The sequence below is a fragment of the Diadema antillarum genome, unplaced genomic scaffold, assembly GCF_040938485.1.
Source record: "Diadema antillarum isolate AM-2024a unplaced genomic scaffold, OU_Dant_1.0 seq00000923_RagTag, whole genome shotgun sequence".
In the NCBI taxonomy this organism is placed as follows: domain Eukaryota; kingdom Metazoa; phylum Echinodermata; class Echinoidea; order Diadematoida; family Diadematidae; genus Diadema; species Diadema antillarum.
Genome location: NW_027271774.1, coordinates 1,042,501 through 1,066,707, shown reverse-complemented (window position 1 = coordinate 1,066,707; position 24,207 = coordinate 1,042,501). Strand labels below are relative to the sequence as shown.

The 24,207-nt window shown below is 37.2% G+C and overlaps 1 protein-coding gene across 1 annotated transcript in view; it reads right to left on the bottom strand.

Moving 5' to 3' along the window:
* Positions 1–9,770: 9,770 nt before the first annotated feature.
* LOC139741352 (uncharacterized) overlaps positions 9,771–24,207 on the bottom strand; it is a 32,442-nt gene continuing 18,005 nt past the window's right edge. Inside the window, exons 6-16 of the mRNA XM_071651933.1 lie at positions 20,394–20,540; positions 19,627–19,652; positions 18,838–18,992; positions 18,211–18,377; positions 17,117–17,175; positions 16,092–16,156; positions 15,346–15,481; positions 14,603–14,630; positions 13,563–13,614; positions 11,575–11,689; positions 9,771–10,081 (exon numbers count right to left, since the gene is read on the bottom strand). Coding sequence (XP_071508034.1) covers positions 9,995–10,081; positions 11,575–11,689; positions 13,563–13,614; positions 14,603–14,630; positions 15,346–15,481; positions 16,092–16,156; positions 17,117–17,175; positions 18,211–18,377; positions 18,838–18,992; positions 19,627–19,652; positions 20,394–20,540 — 1,037 coding nt within the window. The 3' untranslated portion in view covers positions 9,771–9,994. The remainder of the gene's footprint in view (positions 10,082–11,574; positions 11,690–13,562; positions 13,615–14,602; positions 14,631–15,345; positions 15,482–16,091; positions 16,157–17,116; positions 17,176–18,210; positions 18,378–18,837; positions 18,993–19,626; positions 19,653–20,393; positions 20,541–24,207) is intronic.

Here is a 24,207-nt window from a genome sequence, read left to right as displayed (position 1 = left end):
CAGGGCGATGGTGGCGGCTTCTTCGTGGCTTAACCCTAGGTAGGCAAAGGTATCTTTGAGCATATTCTCCACATTTTCGTCGGGGGTTTCCTTTATTCCGTAGAACAGTAGGTTCATGCGACGACAGTAGATTTCCATCAATGTCAGACTCTCCTGAAGCCTAGAGATTTCTTCCGCCATTTTTTTCTCTAGAACTGGAAGCTTTTTTTCTCAATTTCGTCGAGCCTGGCGGAGTTCATCGATGTAGAGTCTTCCAGTTCAGAAAGTTTTTTGTTGATAGTGGCAATCTCCTGTGAAAGTGCATTCATTCATTTATTCACTCATTCATTCATTCATTCATTCATTCATTCATTCATTCATTCCCTCATCCATTCATTTTTTCCATTTCCAGCAGAAACATAAGCTATTTTACAGAAGTTGCATACATAAATCACATCACAATGTATGATAAAGGAAATGTATAAATTTGCTAAATAATTTGATATGGAAAGTATACGGAGATGCTGGAAATTGAGAGGAATGCTAACAAGCATTTCTTCCCATTTGGCATACATACAAAAAAAAAAATGTGTATACAAAGCAGAGAGGTAAACCGGAGGGCAGCTTATTAACCCTCTTTTCGTGCTAGGGACTTTGGACAGTGTTTACAATGATATGGGGCCCGTTGCATAAAAGTTACAATTATGGTAACTTTGCCATTTAATGGTAACTACCATGGCAACAATACTCAACAGCCAATCAAAATCAAGAATTCCATGAAAGTTACCATTGGATGGCAAAGTTACCACAATTGTAACTTTTATGCAACGGGCCCATGGAGTTTTTTAATGTCAATCGGCACTCAAAACACAGAGGGTGTCAAGCATTGCCGCTGCCTATGACATCTCACTATAGCCGATCCATGCAAACTCATCAAAATCAATGAAATGTTCTAAATGGAACGGGTTAACTTGAAATCAGTGCAGAGCTACCAAGTCTCACGCATTCTGCGTGAGACTCAAACATTAAGGGTCTGTCTCACGATCTCACGCATGGCAACCATTTTTCTCACGCATCGGGTGAAGTCTGCAATTTGGGCCAAAAATAAGGAGCATAGCTCAAAGGATTAAAGTGATAGTTGCAATTGAAGGTATATTTCCCTTTTGTCTTTCAAAATTAGTAAAAAAATAGTCACTTAAGTATGCACCAGATCGCATCATCAAGAGCTAATAATTCAAAAAAGCTCCCTACCATGGGAGGGGGGACATCCCCTCGTTCGCGAGCGCATGCGCGCGAGCGCCGAGACGCCGAGTCATGAAAATCTCACTCATAAAAGTTCTTTGAACTTGGCATCTCTGTCAGTGCCATGTATATACTTTGGCGTGCCTGCATGAGAAAGACTTTATCAATTTGAATACGTGCAACTATTCATGGGTAAAGCGGTTTACGGTTACAACGATGCAGATCGCTGTATCACATGGGGCCAACTTAGATGGTCAGAGGTTCTAATCGTCTGCCATTTCAATCTAGTATAGTAACCACAGATGATTTAACCCTGTTATTACCACATGCAAGATGTTGATGTTACTTGCAAGCAGAGGTGACGAAAGGATTAACAGATCAAAATGTCTCCTCGTCAGCTTGAGAGACAGATCTGCAATCGACTGCAGCAGTATTGCTATCTCATTAGATCACTGTCTTTCGGTTTAGTTCTCTTTATTCCAGTTCAGTTCAATTCTACTTTATTTCATTTTCCAACAGAACATTAGATTGCAGATTCACTGTCATACTGGCAGCATAATGCAGAGGGTACAAGATGAATTCGCACAATTCAATATTTCATGATCGGTGGTGGTGGTGGTGGGGGTGGCGGGGGGGGGGGGGGGGGGGGACCCGGAGGAATCGTCTTCTCGTGTCAAACTTTGCGTATGTAACGGGATTCTTGTATACATACAATCCGCTGTATTGTATGTACGATGGGTGGGTCCCATGTCATATTATCATTTTTATGTAAGTCGAAGTTGATGTCCCTGCCAATGTCAATGTCCGTAATATCCTGGTCTTTGTTTCTGTTTTTGTCTGTCTGTGTCTCCGTCATTAACCTGACTTCGGTTTTGTATTTCTGTTTACTATGATACTACATAATATCATGGAATGTCATATTCATTTATGTGAAGATCACACTCGTCAAAAGTTTTGTTTTTGTTTTGTTTTTGTTTATGTTTTACTTCAAGAAATGTGCAGCCCCCCAGATTTCCAAATTGTTCACACGTTACTTATATACTCATATAATTATTAGCTGACACTGAACATTATAGATGACACTGTACATGTATACTTGAATATATGCACGTGAGTCGTGTCTTTGTATAAATGTTTGTAAATAATAAGTATGTTTGTAATAACTGTATATGTGTGTAGGGCCTTGTATGTAAGGGTGCATGTATGAATATATGTGTGTGTATGTATGCATGTGTGTAGCCTATGTATGCATGTATGTATATATAATCATGTACCTGGTGCATGTGCATATATTACATATATTTGTAAGTGTTCACGAGTGTAACTCTGTACGACTTCACTCATAATTTCATTCGTAATTGAGCTTGTGAATTTATGTAGGCATATAAGTGTGGATAGAGTGTATGAATACATGTACATGTGTATGATACAAGATTTATACATGAATGTTTCAGGACCGTATATACGCTAATAGCGATTCCAAGAAAACAGCGAGTCCCGCTTGTACGCACATATATCATGTTGTATACCGGCGGGCCGATCCCAATAGTGTAACCTGATGGTGAGTGGGCGGGAAGGCTGGCTTTGAAGAGTATTACATGCTTTGTTGCTTCGTCTGCGATAGTCATTATAGCACATCTGTCGGCTGACCTTAATCACGTACACAAAGCGATGTGGTAAATTTGTATAGCGTACCATGACATAACCTGTGATTGGCTAAATTAGTACCATGTGACTTAACACTTATCATCATTATCATTATTGTTATTATTAGCAGTGTGATTTATCGTTGTCAATGCTATAGCAATTGTATGTCATATATATTATATATATATATATATATATATATATATATATATATATATATATGTATATATATATGTATATATATACATATCTTTTAATGGGGGTATGGCTGCCGTCGTACCTTACAGCTAAAAACCAAAGATCAATTGGATTTTCATTATCATCGTTGTCAATGCTATAGCAATTGTATGTCATATATATATATATATATATATATATATATATATATATATATATTTATATACATATATATCTTTTAATGGGGGTATGGCTGCCGTCGTACCTTACAGCTAAAAACCAAAGATCAACACCAAAATAGCTGCAGTTGCAGTGAATTATACTATACAACTTGGGGTACCCTATAGTTATCTTATTCGAATCATAATACACCTGGTGTATGAAGACTTCATTTCTAAAAGGTATTACATCCACTTTTGATGGTAAGGAGACGGGCCAATATTTTTTTATTTTTTTTTATTTCACATGCTTCTAACTGCTTTCATGCAATGACTTTACGTCCCATAATAGCATCCTATAAGAGAAGTGAGAAAATGTGCCTTGGAAAAATCTACGTGTCTACACTAAATCTTGAAGAATTAATATTCATATTACTTTGGAGTTTAGGGATTTAGCAACAAAAGTTTTAGCATGGTGATGTACAATACGTAAATGTTGTAGTGAGCAGTTTTTGTGACTTTGTGTATTTTTTTGCGATTATTTGTTGTCTCTAATAATACATTCTTCCCCGTTCCCTCATTCTCTTTAGAGAATTTGTTCGCATAGAAATGTAACATTTCACAGCCAATAATCAAGTAATATATGTGTCACTGGCTGGAAAGCTACACAGGTAGGAAAGCTAAGTCAGTGCACCCTTATTACTCTGGGGTCAAAGTGCTGTCAAGTATGCTCATGAGTTTTTGATTGGATCCTACTGGATTCAGCACCTTTCTGAACAAAACTCAATTTTCACTGCCTGATTTCTCCATTTTCTCACAAGAATTTCAATACTTGAAAGAGTTTGCTGTATGGGACTGCTGAAAAATAGATACATTTCTGACAAAATTTTGAAACAAAACTCTTCATATTATATTATATTATATCATATTATATCATATTATATTATATCATATTATATCATTATATTATATTATATTATATTATATTATATTACATTTTATCATATTATATTATATTATATTATATTATATTATATTATATTATATTATATTATATCATATCATATCATATTATATCATATTATATCATATTATATATGTATATGTATATATGTAGACCCATATACCTGTTTGATGTTTTGTTTCTAATACATGCTCTTCCCCGCCAGGTTGAAGAGTTGTAATGCCATAAGAGTTTTTATCACATATATACGTGTACATAGGCTATATAGAGCCTATATAATCATATAGTATTACACACATATTTGATCTGTTAGGTTTTCAATATTCAGTATTAATCTCCAAAGTGCCATTATACGAAGTCGTGTTGCTAATTATCTGCAAATGGAAAATTACTACACATCAATAAAGTACGATGACGATGGATGGTTTTTTTTTTTCATGATCAAGAGCCATACGATACTCGACCCGTGATAAGTGGGGTAGAGAACGAGATGTCATCGGGCAGAAACAAGTACATGTACTCTGCATAATTATGTTTCCACTATTCACTCATGCGCAAAATATACATTTTTATGTGCCACGCACATACATTTCTCCATACAACATCATCATTCACGTGACTACAATCACCACAATGATTACGTAACCATACACTTATCTCTATCAGTCAAATATCATCAAATCAATGCAGGTATTGATTTGGACTGTAGGCATGCAGTTCCACACTCATCTTTGGCCTTGTCTGCGCAGTGCTTACGTAGACATTAATTATGCATACGTCAGCACTCTCTACATAAATCTGGGTCACTAAGTCAACCAGGCCATGTCCGCCACTCAGGATGTGGTAATTAAAGGGATATCAAAATTACCCGGACTCTATTTTTGAGCATAAACTCAACTGCGCAACTTCACACGTCACATTTATGTACATCCACGAAAATGAGATGACTTTGACTGAACGTGACGCTCAGAAGAGTTTTGGCAGATATCTATTTCATATAGTTGTGCATTGAATGAGATAGCAAAAAAATAAAAGAACAGAATTCAAACAAACACAGAGAGTGACTGACGGCAATACTAATCAAATCGGCGAAAATATACAAGAACGTGATCGACAAGGTGTACAAGTGTGAGAACAAGAGCTGTGAGAGCAAGATAAGAGAAAATATAAATACATATACAAAACAGATGGTAAGTCTGCAAGAAAGGTAATATACATGTATGTCTCCCTCCCTCTCTCTCTCTCTCTATTATATATATATACATATATACATATATATATATATATATATATATATATATATATATATATATATATATGTATATATATATATACATACATATATATATAAATAGTGAGAACTTTGAGCAAAGAAAATAGGTTTTCATCGGGATTCGAACCCGAGACCTCCGGATTACTAGACCGGTGCTCTACCGACTGAGCTATTGAAAGCCCTAGATGTTCGTCCCAAACCCTTAACTCTCTTTGCTCGTGTGGTCAGAAGCTATAGTGTGTGTATGTGTGCCACACACACACACATTAACCTGACATAAACCCAAAGGATGTAAATCAACTTTGGAATAAATGCGAGGGATCGCCGAAGGGATGCAGCTTTTTGTAATATATTTTGAAACAAGAAAGGGAAAACTGACCAGAAACAAATAATAACATATATATATATATATATATATATATATATATATATATATATATATATAAATACACACACACTCACACTTACACACACACACACTCACATATATATATTTATATATATATATATATATATATATATATATATATATATAGATAGATAGATAAGATATGTTCATCTTGGAATTTTCCACGTGTTGGACTTCGAATGTTATGATTAAAAGAAGAATGAGTCTCAAATACGCCATCTGTAGATCCAACAAGAAGGTTTTACTTCACAAAATTTTCAGCCTGCCTCAGAGCATTGTTATGATGTTATGTTGTTATGATTCATGTTTGCAAAAACTTATCATTGTCCTAGTATACACTACACTGACAAAGGCGTTAGGCAGGCTGAAAATTTTGTGAATTAAAACCTTCTTGTTGGATCTACAGATGGCGTATTTGAGACTCATTCTTCTTTTAATCATAGATAGATAGATAGATAGATAGATAGATAGATAGATAGATAGATAGATAGATAGATAGACTGTAAATATACTGGTATACATATAACACACAGTGGTATACAAACATATACTCAAGTATATGCACATGCTCACACTTATTCTACTGGCAACACTCAACGCACAAAAATGCATCTTGTGTAGTCTTCTACTTTCATGTTGGAAATGAACACGGCTGGTATTTACTTGGCATATTTCATTATCATCACTTGTAACGTAACAGCCTGCCAATAAACTAATACAACACACACTATGTATGACTTGAATCCAGTATAAATGACACAAGTTGAGACCATTGGCTATGACTACCACCAAAAGCCACTGCAGTATGAAATTGATATCATTTGTTTCTTTCTGAATCCAATACATATGCCATAAAATCCTGACTCTGATCATGCAGATTTTCTGTATTCAAAGAGTCAAATCCAGGCTAGGTTGACTGAGCATACTTTGGACATGCACAAAGTGTATACTCTGGATTACAGCATGCAGATCTTAAGTACCTGGTACTACATTTATAGTAAGAAATATTTCAGCCACTGATGATAAATAAAGTAAGACATTTCACTAATGATAGAGAAAAATGTGTAAAGGAATATTTCTTTGTATACATAGGAAAGCTTTCAGACCTTATTACAATAAGAACATGAATCTAGGAGCGTTCATACAAAAAAAGAAGCAAAAAATGCATATGGTTGTATTGTAAGATCAATCTAGGATAAAATATGAAGAAGGAATATAATATACTAGTAAGTCGCACAGACTTTGTTCTTCCTATTAAGGTCATTTGCTTCATAACTTTAATGGTTTGTCATGGTCGTTACAACAAGCAGAAAGGAAAAGAATTGAGGATTGTCTAATGAGTTACTACATAGTAATGTCAACATAGTTAATACCATATCAGGTCACCAACTTACAATATTTTGCTAAGTACAGGCTGACACTCCTGGAACATGCCTTTGGTCGCATGATTCTCCTTGGTGTACACCTGAAAACATCTCATCAATAAAGAAAATGCTTAAAGGCACATGGACCTCAGACTCAAGAGGGCGCTGTTGGATGCATGATGATAACTGCCATCTTTATTACAAAGATTGAGGATCGATGTAAAGATAGTCAACTGTCAATCAAAGGAGATCGAGGGTGCATATTACATGCACTCACTTTTGTACAGATTAAATTGTTCTCGATTTGCTTACATTCATTCACATACCTGATCCACAGACAAACGGATTGACACTATTCCGACTATTTTTTACATACGCGCATTACAAATTGGTTTCATTCAGACATTCAGAATGCAACAGATGCGCTGAGTGTCGAAATTACTGAATAATATTGGTGTCAAGTGGCACATATTTCGACATTTCTGGATAAAACTGCTGTTTGTCAATGAAACAGCGCCCTCTTGAATCCTGGATTCTCCAGGATCTCCCTTTAACTCCTGAATATGATTTGCACAACATGTGCAAGTTACCACTATACATCACATGCCACTTAGTCCTGCTTCAAGTCTTCCACTTTTATTCGTATAAACTACACAGATCTGTTGGCAATACTTTACCTCTGAGTAGTGAGTATACTCTGCAGCCATGAAGACTCCCAACAAGTCATGCAAGGCTGTGAGACAGTCATCTTCAGCATGCTTCTTTCCATCATTTCATTTTGAAGCTGCGGGGTCTTAATTCAAGACTATAATTTGCTGATCACCATTAATCTGACATTAGAATAACAGTAATATCTGGGTACTGTGACATGTTTGCTAATACACTGTAGTATTCCTCCACTAACATATTCATAGCTGCAGACACTTGATTTCCTGGATCTGCGTCACCGATGCACGAAAATGGCACTTCCTCTGAGCATGCTTCAAGTAATCATGAACAACCTAGTTTGCCTCTTCCTACCATCTGGGGAACAACTCATAATGCTGCAACTGCGGCTAAAAAACCGGGACCTGAGAGATAGCTATCATGAGTTCAGTACCACGCCATTGAAAAGCCAACATTGAAATGATCATTGTGCACTTGTAAAGAGGCGTGCCGATGTATTAAAGGGATGGTATAGGCAGGGCTCGACACTAACTTTTTTGTTTGGTGGCCCGATGGGGCCACCAAAATCCTCTATTTCAAATTTTTGGTGGCCCGAGAGAAAAATTTGGTGGCCCCGAAAAAACCCAATAAAAGCATTAAAAGTCCTGTTTTTTTTTTTAAATGAGTCAAATATCCAAGTTTTATCATAGTAAGAATTGGAAGTTGGACATATCTACTCATAAATAAACCTCAACAAACTCGCAACACTCACTCTCAGGCACTCATTCAGTCCTTTTCATCCATCCTTTAAACAAATTTAACTGCTAATTTCTGGCGCAAAATTAATTGACATACTTTTCAAAAAAAATTGGTGGCCCGAGGCGGGCCACCAAATTTGCCCTTTTTTAAAATTTGGTGGCCCGACTTTCATTTTTTGGTGGCCCCGGGCCACCGGGCCACCGTTAGTGTCGAGCCCTGGTATAGGTATTGGTGGAGATGAGGATTGAGCTTTTAAATTTGTGCTAGATATCAAGAAACTGCATATAAAATAATACAGAGCATACCATTCTAAGAGGAATTCAAAGTATATTAGATGAAAATCAGTTTTGGAGTGGCTGAGACATCCATAAGCAAAGTAAAACAAAGCGATCGTAATAAAAGCTGGGCCTAACTTTTTATTAGGATTTCTCGTCTCTTTTTCTTTCTTTTTTTTTGATATCTCAGCCATTTCAAAACCAATTTTCATCAAATAAATGTTGAATCCCTCTTGGAATTACAACATGCTCTTTCATATTTCATATTACAGGTTTCTTATTGACTCTCCAAAAAATGTTAAAAAACCTGAAGTCAGGTCTCAACCAAAACTATACAGTCCCTTAAGAGTAAAGTCTTTGAGTGGCAGATCACAGTGGTTATGCAAACTGAAAGCACCCAAGGTGACTTTGCCTATTCAAGACACCTCCAGTTAGGTCAATGGACAATGCCAGTGACCAAATACCTCACCATCTTTAATCTTGAAGTAGATCAAGAGAGATATTCTGTGTCTTCAAAAAGTAAAAAGTAAAAGGAATGTATCACATTTATGGCACACATAACGATATAATGTTTTTCTCATCTTTTTCAATCTAATAAGATTATGTTCAACCTTGACGAAACTGAATGTGATTATTCATTAATCTAACATTATCTTATAAAAGTTTTCTGTAATAAAATTTCATATTATAAAAACTTTCAACGATTGTTTTTCCACAAGACTACCCATCCTGAAGAGTAAGAATTTGTCGTCGTTTTTTTTTTTGTGCTCAAAATGGAATGGAGAAAATGATGTACATGCATAATATACTTAGCCATTCTACATGAGGGAAAATACTAGCCATCACAATCAATTTTTCAGCTTTGGTAAGCATCGTCTTTCACCTAAATGTGCTTGATATGACTACGCCATGGTACGATGACAGTGTCATAAGTAACCAGAGCAGAATTTTGGCAGCATGTTGTTGTCATGAGCAAAATTTGGCATTGAAAGAGAGCAAAGAGTGAAGGCGGTGATTATTGGTTTTAAATTTGGTTTCTTTCACCACCCAAAATGGCTAGTTGTCGGTGCTACTCTATCTAGGGGGGCAGTTTCTCAGTCTTTCACACGCTGGAGTCCCCGTCGGAGTCCGGCTGGGGCCAGGAACGGCTCTGCTGAAGTGCCTCTGTCCGGCTCACTCCCCGATCAAACTGCGAAGAAACAAGGAACAATGGGGAAAGATGATGACGGGTTCAAGACTGTCATTGGTATTAGTCAAAACATAAATTAAACTGCCGACCACTGCACATTATGTCTCTGCAGCCTCTGTATCAAAATTTCTAAGTCGCCACTAAAGTTGAAGTGAATAATGACCTGTTTTACATGTCCACTATTAAAAAAAGGAACAAAAATTCTTTGCAAGTGACCATAGGACTGAAAGCTCTTAGTCTTCACCGAAGGACTACAGACTACTGTAAAAGTGGAAATTTTCGCGGTGTTGAAATTTTCGCACATTTCCCGCAACGAGAAGCTAGCGCGAAAATAAAAGCACGCTGATATTTTTGCCTGCCATATGTTCCAGTACTTGATGTCTTGATTCCGCGGAATTAAAAACATGCGAAAGTCTTCTCACACGGCCAAGCGCGAAAAATTAGTCGGGCGAAAATATCCACTTTTACAGAGTATGAGGATTAAGTGTCTCACCTAAGTGCTGCTGTCAGTAACATAATAATATATATTATATTTATGATATCATATAAATTTGAAACAACCGAACACACTAAGCATACACAATCAATGCACAGAACATGCATATTCTTTAAAAATTTCAAATACATTTTTTTTTTTTTTTACTGTTGATGCAGGAAAAAAAGGAAAGAAGGAAAAGATTGTAACTTTTGTGCAAACACACCCACGTGGCAGCTCTGTACACTGGAATCATACTAAAGACACAACTTACTTGTAACATTGATGATGATAATAATAGTGATTTATTTAGCACATTATCCATGATAATTCTCTATGTGCCTTACATCAACCCATATAAACTCTTGTGTCAAATAGCTACACGTTAATTTGAATACATATAATGTTCAATTATACTTCATATGAATAAAATGTAAAAAAAATAAAGTGAATATAACAGTCTCGTATCATTTTAATGCTTGATGCTATAACATTTTCACTTGACTACAACTAGTAAGTGTCCCACCAAACAGCACACCCAAAAACAACTTAAAGATAATATAAAGTTTTGGTACCTCAAAAGTTTCCCTGATTTTCCTTGTCTTAGTTTGTGTTTCAGGTGAAAGTACCTTCCATATAACTAACACTGTGAGACTTACTCGCCCCAAAGTGCTCTCATGTCTTAGTAATCATGTAATAATGGTTTCATACAATACGTGTATATTGATTCTCGCGGTATCGCGTCGAGTCAAACTAACGGCTCGTTCAAATTTTTAAGAGCCCGCTCTGCTCTGGTATGAAACCATTATTGCATGATTACTATTAAAGACATGAGAGCACTTTGGGGCGAGTAAGTCTCACAGTGTTAGTTATATGAAAGGTACTTTAACCCGAAACACAAACTAAGACAAGGAAAATCAGGGAAACTTTTGAGGTACCAAAACTTTATATTATCTTTAAACCACAGCAAGATAAGATTTCCAGGGCAAGAGAAGGTGGAAGTGAGAGGGGAACCAACCTCCGTCCCTGACGTGTACGATCCCGTCTCCCATCTCTGTGACGTCCTGACCTCAGTGCTGCTCTGTATTCTCACCGTCCTTCCTGACGAACTCTTGAAGAGCTCACTCGCTTGGCTGTGGGAGACATAGAACTTTAACCCATTAGTAACTGAAATGCCCAAAACCACCCAAAACTGCTCGTCTGTTTTTTGATAGTTTTATGCTTTATCATCTTTTTTTTTCATATATGACTGTGCATCACAAAACCAATAAATGTCGCACCCCTTGATTTTACATGAGGACTCAAAACAGGTGAAATGGGTCAACAAAGTCAATCCTGAGTGTTTCATATTTTCTGAAAGAACCACTCTTCTTTTACATTATTCCTAAATTTGGGATCATAACATGAATGGGAAAGTGTGTTTTATTCCAGAGTGGGTGCTTTCTTTCAAATATTTACATAGGTTGGGAGAGTCAATTTGAATCGAGGTATATATCATTTTAAAGCTTAGAGTCTGCTCTCTCAGAATCTGCCCTTAACCAAAAATCCATGTCTGGCAACTTTTTGTTGGTTTTGTGATGCAGGGTCATATATAGAACATACAATTACGTAATTTGAAAGAGATCAAAAGTCAACAAAAGTATGTCAGAATTATTTCTGTTACACACCTATGTCTTGGTAAAGTCAATAGGCTTTCAAACAAAAATAACTTATAAGAGACAAAAATAAACATGCAGTGAGTTATTTTACATGATTTAGAAAGTTGTCGAAATGAAGAGTAATATTGCTGTACCTTCCAGGGAACAACAGGCTATTATGTACAGAATCTTCAGTTGCTAAAGGGTTAATGAATCATCATTGTAATATTTAAAAATAAAAAGGAATTCTCACAGTATTGAAACTAAATGTATCTCAAAATCTAGTCAACACACAGCAAACATTTTCAGACTTTGTTCCTGCACTGTTTGGGTCCCTACCCCTGGCTTGCTCTGTTTTCACTTTTCAGCACAGATATCCTGAGACTATTAAAACAAAAGAATATGGATCATCTAATCCCTGCAATCCCTATTTACATGACAATAACTTTTACATAAGCCTGTATGCATACTTGTGCTTGAGTGGCTGGTCTTAAATCTACATTATTTATCAAGTTTGGAGGAATTTATGAACCACATGTATTATTTGGCCAAATAACAGCTCAGTGCATGAGCACATGATGGGTTCATTTCATTCAATTTAATTTTTCTTTTTCCGCACTTTCATGAAGGTTACTACAAAAAGAGACGGAATACGAATAAGTACTCACAATGATATTAACGGACACAATGTATTGGCATACAGCACACATCTTATATGACCTGACCTTCCAACCTTTCTGACAGAAAAATGTGATCTGGCTCAAAAGCAGGAAAGTAAGAGCAATTCCCATAGGGGTATGTACAGAAATTATGAAGAAAAATAGGAAACTCCTACTGAAACAAGAGCTGGGAATGGTCAAAATTAGATTGTTTCCTCAAAATTTAGAACGATTGAAAGATTTTTACAACCATCAGGATACAAACAAAAAGGCAGTACCATTTCTAAATGGAAAACACAAACACATGCACACTGAAAAATATAGTAGGCGAATACTGTAAAAGCTCTTATTTTTGCGTACAGATATTTCGGCAAAGGAAGGTCACAGACACTTTTGCCAGATGTTTTTTTTTTTTCTTGTTGCAATTTGACATTTAGACTATTGTAAGTGCACCAACACCCTAGCATGTCGCGATATTTTCACGTGTTGCTAAATTCGTAACCTAAACAGAGATTCCTGAAATTCACGAAAATTAAACCCTTACAAAAATAACAGCTGTTGCTGTAATACTAAACCCTTGAAGGTACAATGTAGTACTGGGTAACTAGTAATAATCGGCATATGATATCAACCCAGCATATTTGGCCATACAAAAGAGAGAGAGAGAGAGAGAGAGAGAGAGCGAGCGAAATAGGAAGAGAGAAACTCACTCATGTGTCATACTCCTTGCAGTCATGGATGTTGTTGATCTTGTCTCTTCACCTAAATGAACGAACATAAATTAGATAAGACGATATCAATTTAAGACGGTTACTGTAATTATGTGGCAGGTGGCAGGGACAGTTCATACTCAGTACTGATGAACATTTTGACCAGAAAATGAAGAAATGATTCACTTACAATTCTCATATTAGATGTTAATGTCATGGCACCCACTTTTGAATTTTTCTTTTTTTTTTTCTTTTTTTTTTTTGGGGGGGGGGGTTGTTGCTGCTGATAACAAGAACAAATACTGATTTTGACAAATTCATCTGGGTGAATAGAAATTTAGATAGCACTGACTATGACTTGTCAAGTTTGTTCAATTGTACAACTGCCTCCTGGAGCACAGAATATCAAACACACTATTTTCATCAATACATGGACTTACTGCCTTAATCAAGAAATCCATTGCACTTTATAATATGTCATGTCTTACTACAACGATACAGCTGTACATGTGCACAAAGGGCATACATTACACAATATCAATTCTTGGTATACATAGAGCTATATCAAAACAGTACATGGGTGCCATGATTCAAATAACTGAAAAGTTATCACAACATAACACTCTTTCCGACACACACTTTGACATATAGATGTACTGCTGCATACATTCCTTCAATTTACATCACTGTAAAGCAAGACATTTTTACGGCATGAAATTACGTGAAATGGAGCTGGCGGCCTTATTTGTGGCATGAAATTTTTGCGTATTGCAACAGGCATTCAATGCATACAGTGTAGACTTAAACTTTCTTGGGCATTTTAATCTGGCTCTCGCAAAATTCGCAAAACTAAAATGCACACGAAAATTTCTGGTTTTACAGTATATCTTTCCATCATTTTTTTTTTTTTACCATGCTATATAGAACACACTCTTCTTCATTTATGGCAATTATGTCTACTACACTGATAAAGACAGATAGAAAGAAAGGAAGGAAAAAAAAACAAACATCTAAATTCACAAGAAATATTCTTTGCTTACCTTGTGCCTTTTCCCATGCCATTGGTCTCTGTATATAAGAACAGAAATTAAAACAATATCAAGACATGATTTGTGGTATTTCACGTGGGGGGGGGGGGGTTAATGATATATGGCTGCAAACTTTTGAACCTAGCACAGGGTTCACAGGTGAAAGTTGGGCTCCACAATGGTGCAGTTCTGGGGCTTGTCTCACAACTGTTGGGGGGGGGGGGTGTCATGGCTAAACATAGTGAAACATAATGTATGACTGACTGGAAAAAATGACAGACTGTCATTGCCATCCTCATCTAATGATTTACAGGTGGAAGAAGTCTTTGAACCTTTCCTCCATAAAGGAAGCAGTATCGAGTGTAAAGTCATTCCTTCCTATTAACAAAAGTCTTGACCTTCTTTAATACATGTGAGCGTTACCTGACTTTAGTGTCAACCTCCCAAAGCGTTACCTTGACAGTGTCAAAAGATCAATGTGATGAAATGTCAATTCAAAACGTATAAATCTACCACAGTGTCTACTTGCCAAAGTGTCAATCTTCTTAAGTGTCAACTCACCAAGTCATTATCCCAGCAAATATCTAACCTTACACAGTGTCAACTTGCCAACCGAGTAACCAAACAAAGAGTCGATCGGGGAACGTGTTAACCTGAGCAATTGTCAAACTTGAGAAAGCACAAACACGCCACAGTGCTTTACATGTTGTAGAACCAACGTGTTAGTGTAAAGCCTAAACCTTCCGATGACTTACGGGGCCCGTCACCTGCGAGGCGCTCTCGAAGTCGGAGCTGGAGCTGAAGGAGACTTCACTGGAGCTGTCGATGCTGGCATAGGCCCCATAGCCCTGGGTGAGGCCCGCCCCCATACCAGCCCCACCTGGGATCACACTGCATTCAGGATTGGGCAGTAGAAAGTGCAAAACAAAACAAGAAATAAGAAAAGAAGTACACAACAAGAGAATGACCTTTGACCTCAATTTGCATTTCTTTTCAGTCAGATCTTAGGCACAAGTACATCTATTAAGACTGTGTCAAGCTTTGGCCAAAGGCAATTGTGTGGAAGATTATTGTCAGAAAAAGATTTTTTTTTTTTTTTTTTTTTTACAGAGTGTATGTTTGTTTACAATTTTCTCTCAATGATTTAAATTTTCTGAGACATGAATAGGATCTTTAAATGCCGATCAAAAATAGAGATTACCCTGATTTGTAAATCAGTCATTCTCATCAAGGTAACAGATGTTTTGACTGATGACTTTTGGAAGTACAAAAAGAATTGGAAGTGGAAAGAGAACAAGAGGATTAGAGGAGAACACACAAAAGATAAAAAAGAAAAGAAAAAGAGAAGTACAAGCACAGAAGAAGAAAACACAGAAGACAATATAAATGCTAAGGAAAGAAGGGAGTGATGGAGGAGGATGGTGAAGGTAGGGACAGGTGGAGCAGACGAGATGAGAGACAGCATCTATTCATGAATCCTGACCACGCCCTTAACCCTCACCTTGCACACTTACTGCATACACCAACCTTCACCTCAGTCACCTGCTTTGGGGGTCGTTTCCGCACCTGCTCCAATCAGAGGCAAAGGAGACACAAAAAAGCAAAAAATAAAAAAACAAGACTTTACATGAAAGACTAGAACCGTGAGTTTCATTAAATGATCCCTCAAGAGTGCTTTGACATGTTGGTCAGCAGAGGCAAATAAAAAAAAAATATATCATATAATGATGCTGTATGTTCCTGCGTTATTTATTCTTTTTTTTCACAGACTCCCTGCAAAAAAAGGCATAAATCACATGATCATTGTACTTATAACCCTGACTCTCTTTTAGTTTGAGTTTCTGTGCTTCTGTTCTATACACAAAAACATTATACTGTAAAAAGTGGTTTCTTTTGCGGTGGTTTTATTTTCACGCTTTTTGCGCTTTGAGGTTGAACCGTGAATTTAACAACACGCGAAAATGTTTTGAACTCGCCGCTTGTTACAACGCTATTGTGCACATACACACATGAAGATTCCGCGCATTGAGTGTATTGATAGTCAACACACACACAGTGATACCGCGCAATGTACACAGTATTACAACTTTACAAGCAAGATATAAAGTACTTTTCACGCAAGCCTGCATTTAATTTTAATTTCTATTTAATCAATAAAAGAATAATTGGATTATAGTTTGGGTTTTCATGTGCAAAATAAAACAGTTTTTGCCGACTGTGAATTCACAGATTTTGCTGACCGCGAATTTAAACACACGCGAAAAATTCGGCACCGAAAGAAACCACTTTTACAGTAATCACAGGTGGAATATGCAAGATATATAATAAAGATTATGTTCTGAGTTTAGCAGCACATTATATTACAGAATGAAAAATGACATCAACCGATTTGGTGTGAAATGGAGGAATCCTTGGACACAACTAATGGAATCTTCACATAGAAATAACATTCATGAATTATGAACTTGGTACAGCGCATGCATGACAGACATTCTCCCCATATATGACCAGTAAAATGAGGCTCACCTTTTGGCCGGTTGTTTTGACATCTGTGATGCCTTCATCCATCAGATCACTAGCATCCTCTATATGAAGTAAAGAGCAAGACAGACAAAACATTCCATTCATTGCCATACTGAGAGAAACCTTGCATGCAGTTGACCTCCTTATTATTCAAAGAACCACCCTTGCATGATTTTGACCTTTAGATGGTGAAGAGCACTAATTGGGTTACTACACCAATACAAAATACATCCAGCATGAGGCACCTCCAACAAATCTAAACAATGTAAGCTCCTTTTCTAATATTTTTGTGTGCTCTGCACAGCCCTCACTCACTCATAACTCTGTATTGTATTAATCCTTTATGTGCCCTAGCATCTAGCTTAATACCAAGCCAAGCTTTTTCTTTAGCATTCAGTAATGCATCCAAATTTGACTCAGTTCTTAATTAGCAAGCCAACTCAGGTATAGCAATGTATCTCAGTCCAACAGGAAGGCGATGGTGACACAATAGGAATTAGGGGAAGAAGCAAATTTGCATCCTTTGACAATTAATATCCAGACGGATATCTGTGTCAATCAGCAAAAAAAGCAGAGATATGCTGCATTTACACCATGTTCTGGGCGGCCACGGCAGTCACGTTTCAGCCACCTTTGACAAAACGGGATGGATGTGAGATGATGCGGAGAGACGGGATAGGCAAACGTGACAGCATGTGATTGCTGTGGATGCCGTGTCAGATTTTTAGACTCTCAGAAAATTTGCCGTGGCAGTCCCGGCACTACTGAGAAACCTTGTAGGTCGTAATAAACGGGGTTAACGCAAGAAAACGTAACAGCACGTAATAGGGCGTAACAAAACTTGGAGGCAGTCCATACTGGGACACGAAGGAAAATATTGTGTAGATTAGCCTGACCAGACGTCGTAAGAACAAAAAGTCAGAAAGCTACACGTTAACCATTGCGAGGACTGGAACGAAGACAATTAGAATACAGAGGGGGAAAAGACAGGAGAATATCTCATCTCTATGTTTCGGGCAAACGGGGCTGCTTCAGAAGCCGGGAACATGGTGTAAGCGTAGCATTAGGGTTTTAGTTAAAGATGCAAGAGACGTTACCAAGCATGTCTGTGGCCTCCTCGTACCCTCCCTGGTCAGGATCCCCCGCGTCTCCTCCGCTGTCAAGGTAACCGAGGGTCTCCACTTTCCTCTGGGCCTCCACCAGGGCTGCCAACGCCTCCTTGTGCTTCTTGGCCTTCTGGTCCGGCTTGGCCCGCCTCTCCTGACTACAGGGGAGGTGATGAGGGGGGTTGGGGTGAAGGGCGGAGAGCAAATATGAAATGGTGCAAGATGGGCTATCAAACCCTTACCAGAACTATGTTTTCACTGCTCTCTTATATTCGTGTGAAACAAAAAACAGAGTATAACACTGCCTTTGAAAAATTGTAATCTTGGCATCTACTTTTTAGTAACTTAAATGTTTAATGTGTAATGCCTTGTTTGATTGTATCAAATCATAATACATGTATTGTTTTGTTCTTGTTTGTATGTTATGCTTTTTCTTCAATAAAAACCTAAAAAACATGCATGCTATAATTATACACTGATGTGTCACTTTAATCACTTCAATCTAGTATTCCAAGAAGAACCAATTGTTTCCTGAAGCAGAGGGCTTTAAAAATGACACCAACATACATCACCACAATGATGTATAAGATGGTGAATTAAAGGAAAAATCTCTCTTACACTTTCTGTTGCTCTGATTCCTGCTTGGAGGACGAATCCTTGTCGTAAAGTTTGGTCAGCTTGTCTGTGGAGAGTTCCTCCTTCAGAAAAGCCTCCTCCACTTGGTCTGGCGGCTGGTAGGGCTTGGGAGGAGGGGGTCTGTATGGCCCTGTGTCCTGCAGAGTGCACAGTGGGAGAATGGGGGTAGGATATAGAGTCAGAGGAGTTCCCATGGCAACGTAAGATGCATGATAGGAGCAGAGAGTGGCTGTGACTTTATCAGGGTATTGTGATGATGGGTGATACATGTATGTGAATTTTACAATGTTTCAACAACGACAAGAAAAAAAAAAACAGAGCCGTTTACAATAGACATCAAAGTTTATCTAAGATGTTGGGACTCGGTAACTGAATGATAATAAAAATCTACTCAAATTACAAGGCTCTCTTTTCCTTTTCTTTGAATGCTAGGAGGTATTCTCCCAGACAGAAACATCAGATTTCTGCAAATGTTTTGCTATGTTACATTGACCTTGCTTTGCAGTTTGCTACATTGCAGCAGCATGAGTCATAAGCTGATGTCACATTAAAGGTAATACATAAGTGAAAAATTTTCACTTATGACTTACATACAATGTACATTTCTAGTCAGTTTCCCTTTTGTTTGCAGTTATTACAGGTTATAGTTAGAAGTTTATTTAATTCACTTATAAATTATACATTTGTGGTCAGTTCTCCTTTGTTCGCGTATATTACAGGTTACAGTTAGAAGTTTTCATTAGATGGCAAGGTCTGTAAACAGATACATACCATTTCGGAGACCCACGCTTGTGCACCTGATGGAACAAAAAAGACAGACAATGTTCATCAAGGAGTAAAGGAAAAAATAAACTATATCTTATAATTGTTTCCTCTCTCTCTCTCTCTTTCACTATGTTTCTTGCTTTCTCTCTTTTCATCCCCATTATCTTTCTGCCCTACTTCAGAAATATGAAAAAGCAAAAATGTATTTCATTTATACTCAGATACATGAAGTATCAGTCAAACATACTGGAGAATAGAGGAAGAAGCACAAAGGACAGAGTTGCAAATTCTCAGTTTTTCCTTCCATTGTTCATACTTTCTGTCTGTCGTTGTGTCTGATGAAGTATATATAAGTAGGTAGTAAATAAGTGAGTACACTTGTAACTAGGTAAGCATGTACTAAGTTTGCATCAAAGTACTGGTACCATGTGAGTACAGCGTATGTAAAGTAAGGAAGGAAGTAAGTAAGGAAGTAAGTATGTCAGTCAGTCAGTAAGTAAGTAAGTAAGTGAGGAAGTAAGTAAAATAAGTAGGTACTTTAGTAAGTAAGAAAATATGTATTAAGTAAAATACGTAAGTAAGCAAGCAAGTGAGTAAGTATGTACATTATATCAAGTAAAATAAGTAAGCAAGCAAGTACACTGTAAGTATAAGTAAGTACATATATGTATTAAGTAAAACAAGTAAGTATTTAAAAGCAAATATTAGTAAGTACATAAGTATCTTCAAGTAAGTATTAGTAAGCACAGATGAAAGTACAGGGTCTGCCTCACCTGGACTGAAGAGGGTCTTGGGCCTCTGTGGGGGCTTCTCCTGGGACTGGACAAAGATCTGCTCCACGTCCGCCTCGCTGGACGGTGTGGACTTACTGGACTCCTCCTCTGCCCCTCCAGCACTGGAGCTCTTCCGCAGCTTGCGGGCTGGACGACGGCAGTGTGGGTTGCATGGAGCAATATGACAAAATTGACAATGAGCAAAAAAAAAAACAAACAAACAAACAATAACAAACCAGATAGCTACTATAGCTTAAAAATACTTTTATAAGGTTTTGGAGAATCAAACATCTATTCATTGCACTCATTCCTCTTGATGTTGCTCATTCATACGTAAGATATAACATTTGTGTTGTGTATCAACAAGCAAGATTGCATATTTCCTACAGATGCATCTGACTTTTGCCTCAATGTTTTGCTACATGATGAAGACTTAAGTCTGTAATTCCAGCCTTTCTCTGAATTTTTGTCTTGTATTTGTATACAGGACTGTTTGAGGACTTCATACTGGTTTCACTGAAGGCCTGGACTATCACATGGAAGTGTTCTGTATTTGATTTACAATATTCTAGAGTTTGTTAGACCAATTAGAGCAAATCTTTAGCAATACATTTCAAAACAAACTGGTGCAGGACTGAATGCTTGCCCTGGAGAAATCTGCAGTTACCTCTGGGGCCAAACAGGGTTTCTATGACTTGAATCACCACATACTATTAAGTTTTCAAATGGTATGAAAATTCTTTTGCCATGGAGCATGGAGCATAACAATCAAGGCAAATTGATGAGAGTGACATCATTACAGACATAGATCATCATGCTCTTAATAGAATATCAATACATGTAACATTAAATGGGCAATGAAGTGCATGCTACACCATGAATTCATTGCAAGATTATACAAATCATTTCACTTACAAAATTGTAAATCAAGAGCACACAGAATGGTGAAGGCTACACTTGCATAAGCAACAGCTGCAATCATGAATGTAGCTTGTGATAACTGCATGCATTATCTCTATCCACTCAAAATTTCCTTTTGTAATTTATAGTGCATTTCAAAGCTGAAGTTCAAGTAACGCATTATCTACTAACTAAAAGCATTTGACTGAAAAGCACTGTTGGCAGTCTGCATGCACAGATGTTTTCATTTTGTGTGTGTCATGTTAATTTTGTAAGCATTTATTTGAGATGCTGGGAGAACATTGCTATAATATTTCTAAACCCAAAGCACAGTTAAAGGTGATTAGATTGCACTAGAGATCGCGCTGGGACAAGTCCAAAATTTGAAGGATGACAGAGACCCGACGTTGAAGTGGACTGCACTTGGCCGGTGCAATCAACATTCAGACATATATAGAGCAGCATATGTGACTCTGCACCTCAAAACAAACAAAAAGTCGCCAGACATGAATTTTTAGTTGAGACCATATTCTAAACGAGCAGACTTTAAGCTTTAAAATGATGTATAACTCAAATCAAATGGACTCTCTTAACCTATCTAAATATTGGAAAAAAGGCACAAACTCAGGAAAAGTGTGAACTGAGAAAAGAGGCTCTGAAGTACAGTGTCTATTTAAGCGCTTAATCTTTACCAAACCGTGCTGGCTGTGCGATGAATGGAACAAAAAACAGGAAGTAAGCCACCAGAGTAACAACAATGAAGGGATTATCAGATTAAACTAAAATTGAGCATGCCTCATTAACACATTCTGTCCATAATTAATGGCAACTTTCAAAGCAGTAGCACTATCTTTTCAAAAGTTATTAGAGTTGAAAGTGAAGAGTGTGGACAAGGTTTTTCAGAAATGAAAAAGGGATTCTAAAGACACACCTAATCAAACTATTCTACCAAAAATGTTCGAGATAAATTGCTAAAAAAAACAACACTTTTCTGCCCGTTTTGTGATACCAAATTTTAGCATAATGTAAAAGAAGACCCGCTCTTTCAGAAAATATGAAAAAGTCAAGTTCGGCTAGGTTGACCCATTTCACTTATTTTCAGTCCTCACGCAAAATCAGTGTGTGCGACTTTATGTTCGTTTTGAGGTGCACGGTCACATATAAGGGTACTTGACCTTTGGCACCACACAGCCCCACACTAAGCACTGCTGCCAAGATTTGTCATAGAACTTAAAGGGGAAGTGGACCCTGGACACAAGAGGGCGCTGTTGCATTTTACATGTGCCTACACATCTGATATATTCGGAATGTTCAAATGAAGTCCATTCATAAGGTGATACATTGTAAGTGTGTCAAAAATGGTTGTACATTGTAAATAATGCCAGTTTTGGTTTGTCTCTTGATTCGGCCATTGTGTCTGTCAGGTTCCGCCTTCAGAGCTGTACTTCAAATGTGCACAATTCTTTTTAAAATACAATTTGCTCACTGGCTAGCCACAGAAAAAAGTTGTATGTAAATATGTGATCTTCTTTGAGTGACAGATATCTAGCTTTACATTATTAATCTTTGTAATAAAGACGGCAGCAAGCAAACCAAAAGCCCCCTCTTGAATTCTGGGACCTTGTACATGCTGTACCTTTAATTACCACACTTCTCTACACGGACAATTTGAAACAAGAAAAAGCAATAGCATGAAATAAAAGAAAACAGCGTTAAATAAAATAAACCAATAAATGCAGTAAAATATGGTAAAATGAATCAAAACTAACTGAAAAGAGGCAATAAAAGAAAATTGTATAAATTGTAATTGGTGGAGTACACAAAATATTCACAACAAACAGGAACAAGCTCCACTACAATTGCAACAAGGCAAAGTAGTACTCCCTCAGAGCATGAGTCAAAATAATAATCATAATGTATTCAAATATTTATTCTTCTTTTTGGGGGGGGGGGGGGGTAAAATCTAGCACTTTCAGTTCTCTACCAAAGATTCCAGTTTAGCATTAACAAAATACAAACCTGGTTTTAAACAAACAGGAATCAACATTGATATTTACTGACACAAGAGAAAATAAGAATTTATCTAGATCTACAATGAAGCAATTTCCCCAACTATGGTAGAGAGAGAAAAAAAAGAGAGGTCCTGTCTTGTGGCCAAACTCATGTGTTAATTGCCATCTATCCCTGGCCATTACATGAAACAAGCTGTCTAACAGTCTGGCTGTATTCACAGTGATTGCTTAGAGCTGCAGCTTCTCCATAGGAAAAAAAAACTTGGTAGCCCCCTCAATTAGAAATACTTATCAATTTGTCAATCAGTCTGGGCATATACAAATGTGTAAATAAACTAATTAAGAATTGAAAATTGAAAAGTTGTAACTAAATGAATGAGTATGTAAAGAGTGAATTGAAGGGTTGTTCAAGAATAACATTGATAATCACAACCACACACTTGTCTGCACCTGTGCAAGTCTTATTGTCATGTTCTGTAGAACAATTATGATGTTTATGACTGTAAATGTGCCAACTGAATGATGTATGATGGCATTAGATAAAGCCATTAACTTTGTGCTGGAACAACTCCACAATGATAATTATACATTATCTGAACACCTGCTCCCTAGAAGTAATGGGTTAATTCAACACAGCTATTACACTGACAGTTAAATAAATGAACTGCCTTGCCTACAGCACATTAGCTAGCACTTCATAATTAATATCTGCCCACTGACCATGCATCAAAACCCAGTTTATGAATCATGCTACCAGAATTGAAACTCTACCATCTGATTGGCTTTGACTTGCATTCTGATCAGAAACTGAAACAAGCGGGGTATGGTTCAAACAAAGGAGTTTAAAATGTCTGTCACACAGGAGACAAATGTATGACCCTTTGCTCTACTAGAAAGGGCCT